The following is a 19,210-nucleotide window of genomic DNA, read 5'->3' on the forward strand; positions in this document are numbered from 1 at the left end:
TAGAATCGCACGTAAACTTTCACCAATTTTTTAGAATCGTCCATAAACTTTCACCTGCAATTTTTAGAATGACGCATATTTCACCAGCAATTTTTAGAATGTCGCATAAAGTTTCACCTGCAATTTTTAAAATCGCGCATAAAATTTCACCTGTAATTTTAAAATCGCGCATAAAGTTTTACCTGTAATTTTTAAAATTTGATTGTTATTATTTTTGCTGTCTTTTTCCTTTGTCTGTGGCGTTGGTTGTGCCCGGGCAAGTGTGCTTTCGTCAAGATTGATAATTTTTCAAATTTCAAGTTTTTAACACCATTTTAAAATTTGTAGCAATACACATGAGAAGCATATAAATGACAACTGAATTTATGTTACTACAAGGACAAATGTTTTTTATTGTGATCTCATGCTCCGAAAAACGCACACACGCACCACCGGCAGACGTCACACACACAAAGAAAACTATTAATTGTGTGCTGCGCAAAAACAAACCCACTGAAAAAGCCCAGGCGCATGCAGAACGAAAAAAAATAAACCAAACAAGCCAGACGCAAGCAGAAGCAAATCTCAGTCGACTGCTCCCTAGACACACCCAAAGTCCAAATATAATAACCGGTTCAATGTAAAAAAGAAAAAAAAAACCGCCCACAACACATCCTTTGATCTGATCCGATGACACCAGCATCTTGGACGAGGCTCGTTTGGCCGCTGTTGAATTGTTAGGTTCTAACCTAACTGACTTCTAGAGCTCCAAAATAGAAATGTGCCACACTTGTCACGAGGATAATTGTACATATGTTCTCGTTTTCCGTTGGGAAGAGCAAAAGTTTCAAAACAAAAATGTCCAGATGGTCATCGTACCAAAAATATCAAAACACGTGAAAAGGTTGAATCCAACGGGATTATTATAGCAATTCGCCATTTGCCAATCTTGCTTTAGAATGGAAGGGAAAATAGAAGTTGTAAACCAAAGAAGTGGTCATTATGCTTGGTCTAGACTCCACTTATACTTTTCAACTTGTAGACCGATCATAATTCATATGGTCGTATGCCGGAGGTGAAAAGAGCGAAATTAATCTTCAGAAAAAAAATTTGGAGATGGCCAAAAACTAGAATCACTAGATCATGTTGTGTAATCGTGAGGATTTCAGCAAAAGTGGCGGCGACCTATTTATTCAAACTAGCTGGTATATTAAATTGTTTTTTTATCGGCTGTATCAAGCTGCAGTAGCATGTGAAAACGGCTAAATGTAGCAAAAATGTCAATGTACTGAAATCCACAATGCAATGTGAGACACTTCGCTTGGGTGTTATTTCCTCCTTTTGAGTTTATCAGCCCTATCTTGAAGACCTTTGGCGTGCATGCATGCTTCACTAATAATTAGTCTAGCATCTAACTTCTGAATAATCCCCAAGAAAAAAACAGATATATTGCCTGATAAAAACAAACTTATAAATCAATAGCTAACTTCATCTTACCTCTGAATTTACATTGACTCAGTTTGACAACGATATGTCCCTTGTTTCACCAAACAAATCAATTAGATGAATAGGGAATCAACAATTGACAACATTATTTGAAAAACTTGATCCAATCATCCAAGGCATAAGGTTACTTCGTTTATTTTTTACTTTCAATTGTCGTGTCTACATATATTTGTGAAATTCCTGTCATTATATCACATACACCATATGATATAGTATAATATAATATTCCACCAGCTCCTTATTATAGGGCATTTCTTTTTGTTTGTCCCAAATTTTGAGGTGTAAGTTGACTCTAGACTTGACTTTCACGGATATCTTACAAGTCTGCAAACGCTTTGTGGACGCTTTTGATACATGCCTCTTTGTTTCTCGGCGGCCCAACTTAATTTGTTTAGTCTATTGGTCAGAGAATTAGCAGAATTATGGTCACGGTAATTCCATGGAAAAGAAAATTACACCGTATAAATGGAGATCAGAAGAAGAAGAAGATCACACACTATAAGGCCCAACTTAATTCACATGATAGAAAAAAAATACAGAAATAGAATAATCACAGGATTGTAATGTCATGTCCATTTGAATCCCACAAGATTATGGTTGGATCAATTTCCATTTGATTAAACAAAATAAAAATAAAAATAAAAGAATGTTAAAAGGAGGTTGAAGTGGATGATAAATTTCGTATGAAATAAAGTACAATGTCATCTTTAGGAGAGTTTTCCATGAAACTCAATGCTACAAATAAAAAAACCCATATAAGAATTTCATTTTGAAATCGCTACCAAGAAAATTCATTGAATCAAAGAGGCCCTAAACGAAGACATGTGAAGTTGTGAACTACTGTACTCTATATGTTATTTCACGTTGAGTGATTGATGAGTTAAGAACCGACTTTATTTTATGGATACGGTAGATAATCTCGTTTGCTTTATGTGGGCCAGTTTTTTTTGAGATGACCTAAGATGAGTTTTCTTTTTGAAGTACAGCCGTCATGGCAACTTTATTGATTGGAAAATAATGTTACATCATTAACCAACAGGTCTCTAATAGAATCAGGTGGATCCTCATGCCAAACAATGAGCTCATTCGACACCGCTAAGGAAGCTAAAGTATGAGCAACTACATTACTTTCTCTAGGAGAAAAAACAAAAACGACATGAGTAAAATTACGAGCTAAAAAGGCACACTATTCATAGATCGCAGCAGTTGGGCCAATGAAATTTCCGGCATCTTTCATTGTCTCCACCACCTCCAAATAATCGCTGTTAACAATAATTCTGTTGCACCCCACCTGACCAGCAAGAATGAGACCATCCCGAACAACACGAGCTTGAGCATACGGTGCATCAGCGATGTTAGAGATACCGAAACAACATCCTGCCAAGAAAACTCCAAGATGATCTCGAAGAACCGCCCCTGTTGCTCCCGTACCTGAATCTTCATGGAAGCTTGCATCGACATTCAACTTCATACAATCCTCTTTTGGCTTCACATGACCTAAGATGAGTTGTTAACCGCAAGGAACGTATTCCTTTGCGTGGCTCTGACATAATTGCGGAAAGAAAATAAACAAAAAGAAGAACGTTCCGAACCAGACCCCGGGTAAATTATAAAACCGGCACGAACCCGACGCCTCCTTTGAAACCCGTCGCACACCACACGCGAGGGACCCGGAGCGGAAGCAGAAAAGAACATCGAAGGTGCGCTCTCTCTCCGTCCTCTGGCCGTCCCCAACCTCTCGCTGCAAAAGGTGGAGGAAACCTTGGCGACCCACCCCTGTCTCCTCCTCCTCGCCTTCGCCCTTTAGCTTTTTCCCCGTGGTTTTCCTTGCCCCGTTCCAGATCGGCGCGGGTAAGCTCCGGCTCCTCCCGATCCGGATCCGTCCGCATCGACGCCGTAACTTCTAAGGACTTTTTGGCCTGAATTTTTTGTTCTGGTTGGTAAGACGTGTTTTCCTCCGGCAGATCTGCGGTTCGATCTGCCGCGCGCAGAGGCGGCGCCGCGTGGTACGTTTGTGATTCGGTGGGTTTGGTGCGTAGGGAGTTCGATTTGGTGCGCGGCCCGTTGAGTGACTTGGCTCGATGTGTTCGATCTCTCGCGGGCCGTGGTTGGAATTGTATGGTCGTTCTTACAAGGACGTTAGGTGCTTGACGTTCTCCGTTCTCGGCGATGCATATAGGCAATTATGTGGAAACGGTCGTAGATTAGAGTTATTCGCTTATGTGATACGTATGTAGGTGTTTGTATCTGAGAATTCTGGGGATCGCTCCTGCAGCCCTTCATGTATACCTGTGACGGTTGAGGTTTAGTTTGTCTCCTAGATGCCTGAATTGATGCGGGGATTCCACACCAGTGACAATTGTGTAGTAAGATGGTGATTTCTCATGAGCAGGGCTTTTGCTATTACTGCTTTAACTGAAACATCGATATGTTTTTGTGCTGCACTGAACTGCTAGTTCCTATATCTGCTAGGTTTCTGATGGATAGGCTTCCAGAGTAGAATGTTTGAGTTGTTATATTACTAGAATTATCACGAGGCTGTGTGGTCTGAGTGGTCAATGGCCAGGAGATTACGCTGATCCTGATAGTTATTTCGTGGTCATAATATGGATGCAGTACATTTCCTTGCATCTGCTATAACGAGAGTAGCTCTTTCTTTCTCTCTAGGTTGCTTATCATGGCATCAAAGCGCATCCTCAAGGAACTAAAGGACCTGCAGAAGGATCCTCCCACATCATGCAGCGCAGGTTTGATTTTGAGCTATTGATATTCAAATAGATATCTATGTCATATCACACCTTATTCGTGCACACCTTGTTTCATATTCTAGCATGGCATGTCATCTCATGGACTGCAATTTTCATCTGTACGTTGTTCAGGTCCTGCTGGCGAGGACATGTTTCATTGGCAAGCGACGATAATGGGACCCCCTGACAGTCCCTATGCCGGTGGTGTTTTCTTAGTGAACATTCATTTCCCCCCTGATTATCCATTCAAACCCCCGAAGGTATAGGAATATGTGTGCTCTGCCTACATTCATATCCTTCAGTTTTTTTAATCTGGCTAAGTTATCTGTTCTTTTGATCTTGCTTGGATGGGAGGGGTGGGTCGGGGGTAGATAGCAGAACTCTTTTCTTCTGTTTGCTTACTTAATCAATCTCAATGGTTCACCTCTATTCTTATTGAGGAAGCCCTATCAAAAGATAACTAATCGCAATACCTAACGGATATATCAATCTCAATACCTGAACTCTAGGATATCTTGCTAACAAATCAATCAACTAATTAACCATTATCATCTGGCATCCTTACTTTCTATGTGACCACTGTTGGGCCTAGTTCACGCCCATAATATTGGTCATTGAACATTGCCTCTCCTGTTAGGTGTCACATGTGCACTTTCCTGCTGATGCTTTTCTTCATGTTGTACTCATGGTATCACACTATTATTGTGGTCCTTTTTTTACTCCATAGAAGCATCTTTTGGCTATATGGTTAACCCTGTGTGCAATTTGGTCTCCACTATTTTTTATGGTAACTGCTTTATTGCTTTGGTCTACCGTCTGCGCACCCAAAGAGTTTCCTTGCATCTTCATCCAGTTGATCTCGACATTAACATGCTTACTTTTCATGAGGTAGGTTGGATGTTGACATGCTAAAAACTGGTCTGCTAGAAATGCCATGGATGATAAGATCTGGTTGCTGTCACTACGTTACATGATTGTGTCTTGTTTCATCTCAATCTCACTTGCTTTGTCTTCTTTGAGTGCATTCCTGTATACTAATTTGAGCCATCGACTTTGTGCACATTGAAGGACTTCCTAGGAGTAGGGCCATATGGTATTTGGATGTTTCATTTATCTTACTATTTGTACCTAATGCATCTAAAAAAGTAAAAAGAGAGTATTATTCCAATGTTCTGGATGATCATATTGCCCTTGCTTATATTCAACTATTGCACTGCTTTGTCTGTGCTCCTGCTATTTTAATCGCCATGTCCTCTTTTAGGTATCTTTCAAGACAAAGGTCTTCCATCCTAATATCAACAGCAACGGAAGCATATGCCTCGATATTCTTAAGGAGCAGTGGAGCCCTGCTTTGACAATATCCAAGGTCACCATTCTCTTTCTCCATTTGAACACATGCTTCTTTCAAAATTTCCTATGCTTAATAAAATTATGAGCCAACTGTAGAAGTCTGCTCTCCTGATTAGTGGCACTTTTTTTGTATTTCTTTAGTTATTGTACTTTGTTTTTTTGTTGAAACTTGTTATATACCTCTATCCCTGCCCTGTCTGTGTGAGAGTCTGCAATATTAAGTTGCACTGCTGTTGTTTAACCGTTGACAGGATATTTTAGTTTCCAACACATGGAGTTGAAAAATTGATGTTATTTTACCTTTTACTTTATTTAGTGTGATCTGTGTGCGTCCATGCGCATGTATAGCTGCAGTAACCTTTTAGCATTATGCATTAGATTACCAGGGTGCTTGGGTCTGATTAGGCCAGTCTAGTGGTGCCATTGGATATGGCCTTCAAATAACAGTTTCTGTTGCACCAGTTCCCCTGGTGGGTTAACCCTTTGAAATTGACAAGGTTACCCATGCTCAAAGGAGTGCATTTTCTTCCAATTTTGCACACTAATCAGTAGTGCAAGCAATGCATCAGTGCTATGTTTTCCCCTCAGAACAATCATATTAACTCTTGGTGTCAATTGCTAATCTGTTTGCATGTTCGGTTGTTCCAGGTCTTGCTCTCTATCTGTTCCCTGCTGACTGATCCCAACCCGGATGATCCCCTTGTCCCCGAGATTGCCCACATGTACAAGACTGATCGGTCAAAGTACGAGACAACAGCCCGCAGCTGGACACAGAAGTACGCCATGGGTTGAAAATCTGCACCGCCGACAATTGTCATGTCGTCTCAAGAAAATATTTATGGGCCATTGTTTTCTTCAATTTGCTGCTGGTCGTGTGTATCTGATCCTCAAGGATCGTAACTGCAGTCAATGTCGAACTATCATAATTGCCATCCTTTGTATCGGCAGACATGCATGCCTAAACACCTGTGCTTGTTGGGGTTACCTTGACTTGTGTTGGTGTTATTTGGTAAATGTTCATCGAAACATGTTTGCTTCGTTACGTTGTCCAAAGTGTTTTTCTTTTGTTCAAGGCATATCTATGTTCAGTTACTTTGTTGTTCGCAGCTGAGCATTAAGGGTCTCGTTGCTTCTTTCTTTGCTATATGCCAGAAGCTCAGCTGCCAAATGTTTTGGATGTTTGTCCATCAGAAACTAAAGGCGCTAATGAGGATGTTGCTCTGTAGAATACTACAAATTTGACCCTTTTGGCAGCCACGCTCCTGAGGCACCTCCAGTCTTATCTTAAACTCGAATGAATTTAGCGAATCTACCAATCTGGCACGGTGTCCGTGCGTTGCAACGGAACAACATAATTAAGTCAACCAAACAACAAAGCCAAGCATAGAAACATAGATTAAAAAAAAGCATTATAGTTCACAACGACCACATTGTTGTGGCTTATGACTTGTTGCCACTGACTTGTTGCCACAAATATTGCCTTGCATCTGCTTTCCATATATGCTGTTTACCGCACACAATGCATGTGGTAAAATGCTAAAAGATACAAATACACAGCACAAGAATACAAGCACTGAGGCACAATCTCGGGAACAAAAACTTACAAGTAAAATCCTGGGGGCTACTCCTTGTGTTTTAAACGATCACCAAATGAAAATAACAAAACAAAAAATTCTCAGGTACGGTCCTGGTTTTCTAATACATCCTGGAAGGAACACGTGTTATATGCATACAACAAAACATATTCCGAGACAGGAATAATTTCAGTCACTATGGTCCAAGCTGTAAAAGATGCCTGGTACGCATGTAGAAATGATGCCTCTAGGCCCTCCATCAGAAACTAAAAGCAATAAGACGATAATCAATTACTCATGGATTGCAAGACATCGATTAGAGAATCTTACAGTTGCCAAAAGCTAAATAGTTTTGTACTCGATAGGCAATCAAGTTGCAATTAAACATTTATTGAATCATCTTCGATTGAAGTTTGTGCCTGCATCTAGAGCAGAAAACTCTGTAGTAGCTTGCGTAGATAGGCCCTGAAATTGATTAGTCAAAATACACTTTCATTTTTTTAAGACAAACCATCAACTTGGTGCATAATTTTATCAAGTATTACCGACGACAAAGCAATCTCTGGAATAGTATTGAAATTACAAGCATATGATAGTCATAACACATATCCAGTATTGAAATTACAAGCATCTGATAATCAATTCAATTCTTATTGGTGTTAATATTTCTTTCCATGTTGGAGAGCAAGTGCAACCGCAAGAAGATGTACAAAAAAAAAGATTCGCAGGTTTCAAAGGAGAAAGATTTGGGAGTTTATTTCATACTCCCAAAATCTGACTCTAGTCCACACACAATCTTTTGCTCCTCTCCAATTCCTTTTGATCTGGCTCTGTACTCACCTTGTAGAAGCTCATCGACCAAATTGTCATGCTACTTGTCAAACTGAAATAAAATGCCATATAACCGATTACACTCAGTCGTTCACCATATATGTGTGTATCTCTAGTACACATTTCATCAAACACGCGGCGAGCAGAAATACTGTACCATCATTCGAGTCAGTACATTGGCACCGATATGGATTAGTTGATGGCCATCGCTCGGCGGCGGGCGACGTGGAGTGGTCTGTTGGGAGTGGAGAAGGTGTGGGCGAAGTCTCCGAGCAATCGTCGAAGGGCTCCTCGTCGCCGTGATTACAAACGAACAACCCCACCTTACGTTCGTCATGTTGTACTCGACGGCATCTGAGCTTGTGGTGGTCTCGGCGAACCGAACCGGGCGTCGCTCCACCGGCGACCCCACGATTGTTATCTCCGGCGGCCTCCCACGGACCTGGCTCTCACTCGCCGGCAGCCTCCTGCAACCACGAAAGGGATGGCGAAGGTGCGTACGGCGGCACCACCGGCTGTACAGAGAGGCCGAGATGGGGGAAAAGGGGAGGAGGCCAGGTGGGGGTGGCGTCAAGGCAAGCGGTGCGGAGACGGACGCGGGGGAGGAAGCCAGGCGGCGGCAAGGGCATTTCAGTCCTGATGAGATTGCATTTTCAGGAGTTCAGAAGATAGGATTTCTCACCGGGTGTGGCGGGGCCTGGCAGAGCCACGGTCAAGATGGTGGCGGCAGCCGGTGGGGTGGATCGGGAGATTGGAGGGATCATGGGCAGAGAGATCAGGAACGGGGGCACCGGTGGAGATAGGGAGGATGCGTCTTTTATGGCTGGAAGACAGGTTGGTTTCGTGTGGTCCATCGGGCTTTTTTTTGTTAGCGAGCACGGAATTCGAAGGCGAAGCGGACGACGTACGATGGACTGACGCAACTGGAAATTAAAGATAGTAAAGATATCTGAGGGTTGTCAGATCTCGACGAGGAGCCTAAGCAATGGCAGCTCCACATACTTGCTACGTACGCCTGGTGACGCGAAGGATTAGCAGCCACAGCCCACAAGTCCACAACCAACAATTGCATCTCAAGTCCCCAACCCGCAACAGTCACATAAATTCAAAACAACGTGCTGCTTCCCGTCAAGCCGGAAGAATGCCCGCGCATGGTTGCGTCTTCAGAGCAACTGCCAACTGAGCAGGAGGCCGGCTCGTCTAGTTAGCAGGTTAGGTACGTTTCGCAGGCCTAAAATGACAGCTAATGTTTGCACACAGAACTAATTTTGGGCATCCCCGGGTCGCCTCCTTTTCTGTTCGTTTGGCCTGGCCGGCTGCGTGCCTCCCCCCACCCATGAACCCCGTTCCCAGCCGCTCCCCCTCCCCGGGCTATTTGCAGATTCCCCGTGATCACACCCCTATTTCGACGGTTTTAGCCTCTATTAACGGCAAGGGCATCTCCATCCCGGCGCCACCTGCTTGTCTCCGAGCCCCCCGCCGCCCGCCGGGGTGGGCTTGCTGTGGAGGACGGCAGCCAACGCGCGCTTCCTTGCGGAGGAGGGGGGAGACCAAAAGAAAAAACTGTCATCTGAATTTTCTGTTGGATCCGGCTGGGAGGTGGAACATATAATTTCTTGGTCTTGCAGAGGTATGTGATCCTCGTTCCAAATTTTTTTTCTCTCAACAATGTAACCAGGCTGCATGCTATTACTATTATCCGGGGAAAGCTTCTTACCCGGTTTCTAACATAGCTTTAGAATCTACTACATTTTCGTGATTATACGATATAATCATCATTATGTCAAGTGTGGGCGTCTGGCATAATTATTTTTTGGGGGGATTATGCCTACAAAATTTCATTTCTTGCCGTTCAAATGATCAAATTTTTATTGTCGGTCTTCTTTTTCCAAAAGAAAGGAACTCCTAGCGGGATCGGTACTTACGAATTGGGTCAACACATTGTGCAAGGCTCGATGTTGTGTCAAGAGCTTGTTTATTCTGTTAATTTTTCATGGTTGTGGCCAGGGATAAAAGGATTAATCTCAAGTCCGCATCCCAATGGTCAGAAGCCAGATTGAATTGTATTTAAACTTTAGATTTCAGGGCTAATACGTCCCGTTATCATCATTAAGCAACAACTTGTGATTTGTGGCCGTCAAATCATTTTTCAACGATTCTAAAAAAACGAATGTTTTCCGCTTGTATGATCTTGTTAATTTTTCTGCGGAGTTTGGCATTGTTTCTTGCTGTTCACCATTTCTGTATACATATTTCTCTTGGGAAGTTTTGCTTGACCATTGATTTTGAGCATCAATATCTGTTGATCATTTCTTATGAACTATTTGGTCTCATGTTATATGATGGCATCTTGTTCTTTTGCTTAGATTACTGCCGTTGATATTTAGCAGCTTTTTCTATGGAACATAAAACATTTTTTAGAGTAAAACTTATGTACAATATTTTTTCGTCTGCAGAGTCCACAAGTCCTGATATCCTGACGGATTAACACGAACCAATGGGATGCTGTGGCAGCGTAATACACTACATCTTTGCTTGATCAATCATGCAGTGGCAGTTCATGTGCTGTGCTTGCCATGCCACAACACATTGCACACATTGAGAATTACTCCATCCATGTGTCCAGTCAATACACACATGGTTTCCTAACTTATAGAAAGACCAATTAACTGATAGAACTTGTCTTATGCTTCCATTTCCTTTGCTTGCCATGCCACACTTAGTATCCATCTATCCAATCAACACACATGGTTTCTCAACTTATAGAAAGACCTATTAACTGATAGAACTTGTCTTATGCTTCCATTTTACTCCCTCCATTTCACAAAGAATGGCGCCCATGCTTTTCGAAATCGAACTTTGATTAATGATTAGACCAATTTTATATAGATTTATGTTACAAATTTTATATCGTTGGAAAGGCTTTTGAAATACGAATCCAATGATATAGTTTTTGTAACACATAAGCCTCAAATCATTAGTCTAATTGTCGGTCAAAACAAAATCTTGAAATACGTGCGTGCCATTCTTTGTGAAATAGAGGGAGTATTTGCTTGCCACGCCACACATTGCATCAAATTCCCCTTTTCGAAGAGGAAAAAACACACACATTGCCATCACATTGAGTCTTAGTATATCTATCCAATCAATACACACATGCTATTTTAACTACTAGAACCTGTCTTATGCTTCCATTTGCAGAATCCTGTAGATGCCGAGGAACATCTAGACTACAGCTCTGGAAATGTGACTATTATACCTGACATAAAGAGCTGGGAACAGAAATTGGAAGATGCGTGTGAACTTGGTAAAACAGTAAGTAACCATATGACTACCTATAATCAATGGCATTACAACTTAATCCATACTCTTGACACAAGGATATTTGCATGCGACTTTCCAATTTCGCATTCCTCCAACTGTTTACGTTAACCATGCTGACATTTTCCATCTGCACAGCTTGTTGTAAAATTCAGCGCAGTATGGTGCGGCCCGTGTAGGATTGCTGCTCCCGTATATGCTGAACTTTCTTTGAAGCATTCCGATCTTGTTTTCGTGTCTGTGGACGTAGACGAACTGCCGGTACACAAATGTCCATAATTCTACTCATTCATTTATTTTATTTTTCTTTGAACGTTAAAAGTTTTGAAACAAATGTTTGTCACATACTAATATGATTCCTTAGGAACTGGTCACGAAATTCGACATATGTGCAACCCCAACATTCATTTTCTTGAGAGACAAGAAGGAGATCGATAAGCTGGTCGGGGGCAACCAGGCAGATCTTGAGCAGAAGTTTGAACCGTATTGCCGGCCAGGTGATGTAGTCATGTGCAAACAGTCTTTCGACGATAAAATCACCTGATGCGCCAGTCAATATAGCTTCAGAAGGAGCACGGCCAAGTACCCTCCATTGGCTGAAACTTCAGCAAGAATTTTGAGCAGCTGAGCTCTTTGAGGACATAGGTTCGAGAAACTGACCACAGCAGAAGTAGGATTTCGTGGTAGTGTCGAGATCACCCGTCATGAAAATGTCCAGTCCACATTCAGCAGTAAATTCAGTTAGCCAGTATGTGTAACTCTGCACCACACTGTTCAATGAACTCGTACAAGAAGGCAATGTACTGATCGACACCAGAACCAGATGCCTTCTCTTCCCTCCCGTGAATGATCATGACTGACTGTACAACAAAAATGGCAATGCCATTGGTGGCGGATCTAGCATCTCATGTCAGGACATAATTTTTGCATTCTATGTAAATATATGCAGGATCTCAAATTGTCCAATGTAGCCAATCCCATGTAATCCTAGTAGTATTATTTGCTCAGCTGCAGCTTTGACAGGACGGCCGCGGCCCGGTCTCCACCGAGCAGGAAATACGGGTGCCGGAGCGCGGCGGCGGCGGAGAGCCTGCCCTGGCCGCGCTGCGCGATGAGCTTGGTGGCCAGGTCCCAGCCCCTGCCAGAGTCGAGGTCCAGGATCTGCAGGTCGGGTCTCCGGCGCGTGATCTCCCGCCACCGGTTGAGGTCGTACCCGGCGGCCTTGAGCTCGGAGTTGAAGTTCTTGAGCCCCGAGGGCGACCTGAGCGTGGGGATAGCCATCTGCATGAGCACGACACCGGCCGAGTACATGTCGAAGAGGTCGGGGCTGTTGAGCTGCCAGAGGATTGGGGAGAGGATGGCGGCGATCGGCTCAGCGGGGGGCTGCGGGGTCTCCTCCGGGAGCACGTAGAGCTCGGGCGGGCAGTAGTCCGGGTCCAGGAGGGTGCGGTCGGGCGTGTAGTTCTTGCCGATGCGGAGGTCCGTGGCGGCGCCGAAGTCGATGAGCTTCACCTGCCCGCGCCGGGTCACGACGAGGTTCGACGGCTTGATGTCGCGGTGGACGATGCCGGTGTCGTGGATGCGGCGGAGCGAGGTGATCAGCTGCCGCATCACCTGTTTCACGACGAGCGCGCCCCGGGTGAGCGAGTCGGCGCCACGGAGCGCGCGCCCGAACATCAGCGGCTCCAGGTTAGACGGGAAGCTCTTGTCGGTCACGTAATTGCCCAGCGTCCGGTCTCCCTGCGGGCAGGAATTCATAAACGCCCAAATGTTAGCGCGCCACTGCGTAAGTTTGGAGTTCATCGTTGTCGTTGGCTCATTTATGTGGCTAGATAGTTTATAAAGGTTCGAAGATTGTCTATGATCAGCGGCCTATTAGCTCAGCTGGTTAGAGCGTCGTGCTAATAACGCGAAGGTCACAGGTTCGAGACCTGTATGGGCCACAGTTTTTCATTTCTGAAGTTTTTTGTGTTTTCGGAAGCAATCCTCCTTCAGAGCAGGGAGACACGTACCTCAAATTTCCAGACGAGCCATTTGCCGCCCTTCACGAACTCCGACTTGGTCTTGTCGGCGACGAAGCTCCCCATGAAATCCGCGCAAGACTCCGGCGCCGCCCTGGCCACACGGTAGTTGAACCACTCCTCGTAGTCGCCGCACTCCTTGGCTCCAGCCGTCCCCACTTTTATCTGATAAAACAGGCATAATAAGATTCCCAATCTCCCTGCCTATCAGTGTGAGATCCCAGACCTTGATCGAGCTAATTACCTTCTTGAGTATGACCTTCTCCTTGTACCTGTCGTCGAGCTGGAGCTTGGTCTTGGCCTTGCCTCTCCTCTCCTCCACGGCGGCGCCGCCCTTGGGCACCACGGCGCCGGAGTACACCACCCCGAAGGACCCCTCCCCGATGCGCTCCCCGACCACGAAGTCGCTCATCTTGAGGCTCCGACGCCCCAGCGCGCTGTCGAGCGCCAGCTGCAGCGGCGCCAGCAGGTACGCGTCCACGGCGCCGCTCAGCACCCCGGGCCGCGCCGTCAGGTACAGCCACACCACCGCCAGGAGCCCCGCCGCCGCCCACCGCTCGGGCTCCGTCAGCGAGGCCGCCAGCGCGTCCAGCCTCGCCAGCGCGCCCGTCGCGGCGCGCACCGGCGGGCTCGACGCGTCCATGTGCAGCGCGCCCAGGAGCTCCTCCGGGATGAACCTGGATGTGTCCGCGGCGCTCGTCAGGGCCTCGTCCGGGACGGCGACGGCCATGCCGGCAGCGGCATTGGCCGCGTCGACGCTAGCCGGAGGCGAGCTCAGGAGCACGTCCGGGACAACCGGCGCGTCGCTCGCGGTGGCCGCCGGGTCGGGCGCGTCCGCTTGCAGCGCGCCCTTGATCTCGTCGAGAAGATCAATCCAGCCATCGGCGCTCGTGTCTTCACTGACTCCCACCGTGGCGACCACCGTGTCGGATTGCCGTCCCAGGTGCAGCGCGCCGAGGAGTTCGTCCGGGACGGCTCCTCCTCCGGCGCCGCACCTGGTCAGCCTGGGGGCTGGGTGCTTGGCGGTGGCGAGGAGTGAACGGTGCTTGTTGGCGAAGGTGGGTGGGGGCAGCAGGGAGGAGGCCATGGAGACTGGAGAGGAAAGGATTCTCCTCTCATGGGAGGAGGCAGGAGGTGTTCGACGTTTTGAGGGGTCGAGGAGGAGTTTGAGACTCTGAGCTCAGCTGAGGCTGCGGGATGTGCTACGTGGCGGGCAGGGGCTCGTTTATCCAGCCATCTAGATGGGATAATGCTGGGCCGAGTGAGAAACTAATGGGCCGGAGAGTAGTGATGCTGTGCCACTATTTGGGCTTCAACTTCCAGCAGGTAAAGTTTTTCTGTAGTCGCAACTGAGCAAAAAGGACAACCCCTCAAACAAAAAGCTCTTGCCCTGAGATCGACATGGGCTGTTAATCCTAGGGTCTAGATCAATCTATACTGTCCTCACAAGATGAACAGTATATTGTACCGCTGGGTTAAATAGAACAGTACAACTGTACAAGGGCATCACATTTCCGCACGGGACGGCCCAGACGGTGAAACTGGGCCGACCCTTTCGTTTCCTCTCTCTCACCCAGTTCTCCCTGCCCTCCTCTCCCCCGATCCAACGCCGCCGCCACGCCCTCCCGTCCCCGGCTCCGACGACACGTAAGGAATCACCCCTGCCACCTCTTCCCACCGCCCCGGTGCCGAACGTCCATCGAGGCGCCCGTCGCCGCGGCTCCTGCCTCCGTTGCAGAGGCCCGAAGGACCAGCGGCTGCGCCGTCCAAGGAAACATCACGCAGCTGCGACTCGCCGTGGCTGGCTGCGCGTTGCGGTGTCCAGTGTCCCGAGCCTCACGACGGACAGTGACGGCGGCAGCCCGCGGCCTCGACGGCGCCCTTACCTGTGGCGAGGCACGACGGCGGCAGCACGGCCGTGGTGGCTGTCATCGCAGTGTGATCACCGCCATGGTTAGGTACTGAACCTCGTATGTCAGTTCTTGAGCTTTTCTTATGCAGTTTCTTCCGCATTTTCTTGTAACCATATGCTTCGCTAGTTTTATCGCTGTCATACGAGTAGTCATGCAAATGCAAAGCTTGTTTTCAGTAGAGTTACGGAGTATTTCAGATGAAAACAAGAACATTATTGAAAATTGTTTTCCAGTAGATGCTGCACATAACACCGGCAGCGTCTGGAAAGCTAAAGCAGAGACGAAGTAAAATATCTTTAACTAATCTTTGCTGAAGATAAAACACTGACGGGAGACAACCTCTCTTGCAACCCAAATAATTTACTTGGTATGAAATATTCAGAATAAAGTAAACTCTACATCTATCTGTATTTAGGCTGTTGAGGAGAATACAGAGAAAATGAAATGCGAAGATGAAACTTAAGTTTAGCGAACCGGACTTTAAGAAAACTATGACAATGCTTTGGAATGAATCCCTTCTGGTGCCGCACGTATTCGTACTTGTTCCTCTTGTCTTGTGACTTGCGTGGTATGGTGTTCATCGTCGAATCTACTAGGAGAGCTGGCAGCTGTCGGTTGGACGTGCCAATATCATCCCGAATAATAGGGTAGAATTAGTCTCAATAGAGAGTGATTTCATGCACCTCTTTATTCATGAACTTCTCTTCTCTGCAATACCTTGCCTAAAATTTGTAGGCTTCTAAACATAGTGCTGCTTCTGCAGGTTATTTACAGCAGCTGACAGTGATGATATCTGCTCAGCAATACGGTTTGTAAACAGCCAAAGACCATGACGACAATAATGGTGTTGGATGGGGATATGGTGCCAATATGCTGACAGAGTACCTTGTCGAAGTTGGAGAGTCTACTCCTCTTACTGCTGCCGCTTGTATCAACAATCCTTTTTGGTGTATCGACAAGCTTTGGATGGAATACGGAGCGAGGAAGGCGTACGGCGACCTAAACCTGTTATGCCAATGTGAAAGAACAAGGGCTTCTTCAGTTCTTCTAACTTGGGAATTTGCTTCAGTTATTCTAACTTGATGTTTTGCTGTAATGGATAAAATACTTGTGGTACTAGAATCAATGTAAGGCATGCTTCAATGTAAATGTACAGAAAAATCTTGAATGAATGTGAATTAATCTACATGAAATATTTATTTCTCTTGCTGCAGGCACAAAACCCATATTGTCCTGGCATTGTCATGCCCTGTCATGATCTATTATGTTCCAGAAATGTATACGTTTGGGCACAAAGACAATCAGATTTGCCGATAACCTGATTTGCCACAAATAAGGTGACCATAACATGCCCAAAAAAAGATGAGACTTCTGTAGATACGCATTCAAAAGAGCTGGTGAGTCGCTTAATCTAGGAAGGAGGGAGGACATTTACACGCACATTGAAAAGCCTGCTTCCAATTCACCGGAATAACTACAGTTTCAATATGTACAGCAATAGCAAAACATCAAAAGAGAAGAATTTTTTGCACATCCTTGATTCGGGTACAGCAAAACAACTAGAGTAGTATTTATACATCCAAAATGGTGAATCCGCAGACTACAACCATTGCTCGTCTTCATTCAATGAAAAGCAAACATCACAAATTTTCAGTGCAGCTAGCTCAGTACATCTAAACACCCAAATTCAGAGATACAAAACACCCAAATTCATTCAGTGGTCATAGCCGTCCGGTTGCGTTGCTGGGGACAGCTCCCCCGCGGCCGCAAGGCAAGCAACGGTCGAGGAGGTCGCCGTCGTGCCGGGCCGTAGGGTGGGGGCAGCGCCATGGCGTGGTGGTCGCCGGCGAGCCCGGCCGTAGGGCGGCTGGCGTAGGGGGTACAACCCACGATGGGACCTTATGAAAGCTGTATGATCGGGCTTCGCAAGCCGGGCCAAGGTCGATGAACGCCTGTCCGGCGACGGCGTGTGGAGCGAGCGGCGGCACCAGGCCGAGGTAGACGAATCCTGTCTGGCGGCCGGGACGAGGTCGACGACCGGCGGCGCGTGGGGCACTCGGGCGCGTGGCTTGATGGCAAGGTCGAGATTGCCCAGCGCGAGATGGGGATAGAGAGAAATGGGATTCTGCTGGGCTTCAGCCCATTAGTAAAAAATAACCCCTAACGAATGGACGGTAGAGATTTGTGTACTGCATTTTTGCCATTAGCAGTATAGGGGTACCGTAAAACAGCTCCAAACAAAAAGAAGCAAAAGAGACCAAAAAAAAACAACTCCTGCAACTGAGCAAAAAGGACATGCCAAGACACCAGCAGGTAAAGCTTTTATGTAGCCGCACCAGTTCCAGCGCTACTGCGCTAAGTTTGTGAGTGCTTAACAATTTATTAGGCACCCTGATCACCATTTTGGCATGTTATTAGGCATCAGGGACGGACGGAGCAAGAAATTCGACGTGAGGGAGGCGAGTTGGGTTTAGGAGGGACGAAATTGCAGACATAAACTTTTTCAATTATCTTACTAATAAATGTTAAGTAGAAAGAAAATTCTTGGAGGGGGCAAAGCTCCCCGGCGCCCCCTTGTCTCCGTCCCTGTTAGGCATCTTCTATGTTAGGTTTAAGAAGAAGAAAAAATACCTCTTGCAACAGAGCAGAAGGAGGACAACTCAAGACACTGGCAGGAAATGTTTTTCCATAGTCGGTTTCTTTATTTTTATGAGGGAAAGTTGGCAGGAACTCTGCCGTTCACTAAAGAAGAAAAAGAGTGCCGCTAACTTTGGTTATAAGAGTCAAAGTTAGTGAGAAAACCCCATTCCATAGTCGGTTTCGCTTGTTCCGGCGCTAGGTTTGTAAGTCCTGAATGATATATTAGGCCCCCTAGATCGTCATTTTGAAATGTATATTATGCATCTTTCATGTTAGGTTCGTAAGTGCTTGACGATAGCGTTATGATGGTGGAGACAGCACTTTACGAAATAAAAATTTCTCGGCTCCATCACCTTTTGGTATGATCATCGTGGAATGAACCAGGGAACTATAGGTGTTTCCTTACATGCTCTACTATAGGTGTTTCCTTACATGCTCTATATTTTCTCCTCCAATGATATGACGACGGACTAATAGTTCAACAAAATGTCTCACGCTAGTTTTTTGATGGCCAACTCATGCGGCATCAAAAACCTTTAAGGTTTGTCCACCTTGCACATGTTTGATCTTATGCTACTTTGTCGGAGGAGGGGGAACATCGAGATGCGGAAAAAAAAATAAAGACGTGCTTCTAATAATTTTTTGATCTGATATATATATGGACGCTTTTTTGTACAACCGGGAGTAATTACCCCCAAGCATCTACCGTTCCTTGATTCTACACGTCATTGAGCTGATCGGGTTAGTGGGTCGTGGAAGAATCCAACATGAAGAAACTAATTGATTTTTTAATTAAATATTCTAGATAATCACGTACTAGTACAGCAACAACCTCCTTGACTGAAATATTTTTTCCTCTCGCTAACCCCTTTTGATGGATGTAAATGCTGCTGGATGGTGCTATTTGATACCTACCAATCCTTTTGTTAGAGGATGCATGATCTGTGGTGGAATTATGCTTCAGTCTCGTCCCAGATATTGAAGCCGCTGCAGCTTATTCCCGTTTGTCAACACAAGCAGCCGGTTGAAGACTGGGTGATGCCCACAAACACCCACATAAAAAGTGATCCACGGTGCTGATGATGCGTGGGATCCCAGAGCCGAGCTGGACTGGATTGTCAGGAGGGCTCAAGAAGTATTGGTTGCGACTCCATTTTACTACTTCCAAACGTATACTCTAGAAAAGGAGCGACAGGAGCTGAGCTGAGCTCCTCCCCACTGCGCCACAGGCCACTCCGGCCATGGTGGCCACCCCATCCTGCCGCCTCCTCCATCCACTGGTCCTTCTCCTGCCATGGCTCACCACCGCTCACAATCCACTGGCTCGT

The 19,210-nt window shown here is 45.9% G+C and overlaps 3 protein-coding genes, 1 long non-coding RNA gene and 1 other non-coding gene across 8 annotated transcripts; 4 read left to right on the forward strand and 1 right to left on the reverse strand.

Annotated features, from left to right (window-relative positions):
* Positions 1-3,050: 3,050 nt before the first annotated feature.
* Positions 3,051-6,627, forward strand: LOC100821498 (ubiquitin-conjugating enzyme E2-17 kDa). 4 transcript variants are annotated; one of them, XM_003568192.4, is made up of 5 exons: positions 3,051-3,185; positions 4,153-4,232; positions 4,365-4,492; positions 5,494-5,598; positions 6,231-6,627. In XM_003568192.4, the coding sequence occupies exons 2-5, from the start codon at positions 4,163-4,165 to the stop codon at positions 6,372-6,374; spliced, it is 447 nt and encodes a 148-aa protein (XP_003568240.1). In that variant the 5' UTR covers positions 3,051-3,185; positions 4,153-4,162; the 3' UTR covers positions 6,375-6,627. The 4 variants fall into 4 exon arrangements, with proteins under 4 accessions (XP_003568240.1, XP_003568239.1, XP_003568241.1 ...); XM_003568191.4 differs by having other exon boundaries at positions 3,103-3,235; XM_003568193.4 differs by having other exon boundaries at positions 3,173-3,336.
* Positions 6,628-9,258: 2,631 nt separating this feature from the next.
* On the forward strand, positions 9,259-12,127 carry LOC104582636 (thioredoxin H5). The gene is made up of 5 exons (XM_010232961.3): positions 9,259-9,617; positions 10,444-10,502; positions 11,189-11,302; positions 11,447-11,569; positions 11,673-12,127. Exons 2-5 carry the CDS (start codon positions 10,485-10,487, stop codon positions 11,850-11,852), a joined length of 435 nt encoding a protein of 144 aa, XP_010231263.1. The 5' UTR covers positions 9,259-9,617; positions 10,444-10,484; the 3' UTR covers positions 11,853-12,127.
* LOC100839499 (serine/threonine-protein kinase STN8, chloroplastic) lies at positions 12,033-14,538 on the reverse strand. Its single transcript, XM_010232958.3, has 3 exons — positions 13,574-14,538; positions 13,321-13,494; positions 12,033-13,048 (listed from the first exon to the last, which is right to left on the reverse strand). The coding sequence occupies exons 1-3, from the start codon at positions 14,414-14,416 to the stop codon at positions 12,305-12,307; spliced, it is 1,761 nt and encodes a 586-aa protein (XP_010231260.1). The 5' UTR covers positions 14,417-14,538; the 3' UTR covers positions 12,033-12,304.
* On the forward strand, positions 13,178-13,251 carry TRNAI-AAU. Its single transcript has one exon. It is a non-coding gene; the product is annotated as a tRNA-Ile (tRNA).
* A 280-nt stretch (positions 14,539-14,818) lies between the features above and the next one.
* LOC106866107 lies at positions 14,819-16,445 on the forward strand. The gene is made up of 2 exons (XR_001406041.2): positions 14,819-15,287; positions 16,006-16,445. It is a non-coding gene; the product is annotated as an uncharacterized LOC106866107 (long non-coding RNA).
* Positions 16,446-19,210: the final 2,765 nt, after the last annotated feature.

Source organism: Brachypodium distachyon, chromosome 2 (assembly GCF_000005505.3).
Source record: "Brachypodium distachyon strain Bd21 chromosome 2, Brachypodium_distachyon_v3.0, whole genome shotgun sequence".
Classification (NCBI taxonomy): Eukaryota; Viridiplantae; Streptophyta; class Magnoliopsida; order Poales; family Poaceae; genus Brachypodium; species Brachypodium distachyon.

Excerpts from the sequence above, each read along its gene's own strand:
- LOC100821498 (XM_003568192.4), top strand. The coding sequence starts at position 4,163 with ATGGCATCAAAGCGCATCCTCAAGGAACTAAAGGACCTGCAGAAGGAT. Across the intron at positions 4,233-4,364 it reads TCCCACATCATGCAGCGCAG|GTCCTGCTGGCGAGGACATG; the intron begins GTTTGATTTTGA and ends TACGTTGTTCAG. Across the intron at positions 4,493-5,493 it reads ATCCATTCAAACCCCCGAAG|GTATCTTTCAAGACAAAGGT; the intron begins GTATAGGAATAT and ends GTCCTCTTTTAG.
- LOC104582636 (XM_010232961.3), top strand. Across the intron at positions 11,303-11,446 it reads CGTGTGAACTTGGTAAAACA|CTTGTTGTAAAATTCAGCGC; the intron begins GTAAGTAACCAT and ends CCATCTGCACAG. Across the intron at positions 11,570-11,672 it reads TGGACGTAGACGAACTGCCG|GAACTGGTCACGAAATTCGA; the intron begins GTACACAAATGT and ends ATGATTCCTTAG.
- LOC100839499 (XM_010232958.3), bottom strand. The coding sequence starts at position 14,416 with ATGGCCTCCTCCCTGCTGCCCCCACCCACCTTCGCCAACAAGCACCGT. Across the intron at positions 13,495-13,573 it reads AGAAGGTCATACTCAAGAAG|ATAAAAGTGGGGACGGCTGG; the intron begins GTAATTAGCTCG and ends CTGTTTTATCAG. Across the intron at positions 13,049-13,320 it reads GGCTCGTCTGGAAATTTGAG|GGAGACCGGACGCTGGGCAA; the intron begins GTACGTGTCTCC and ends TCCTGCCCGCAG.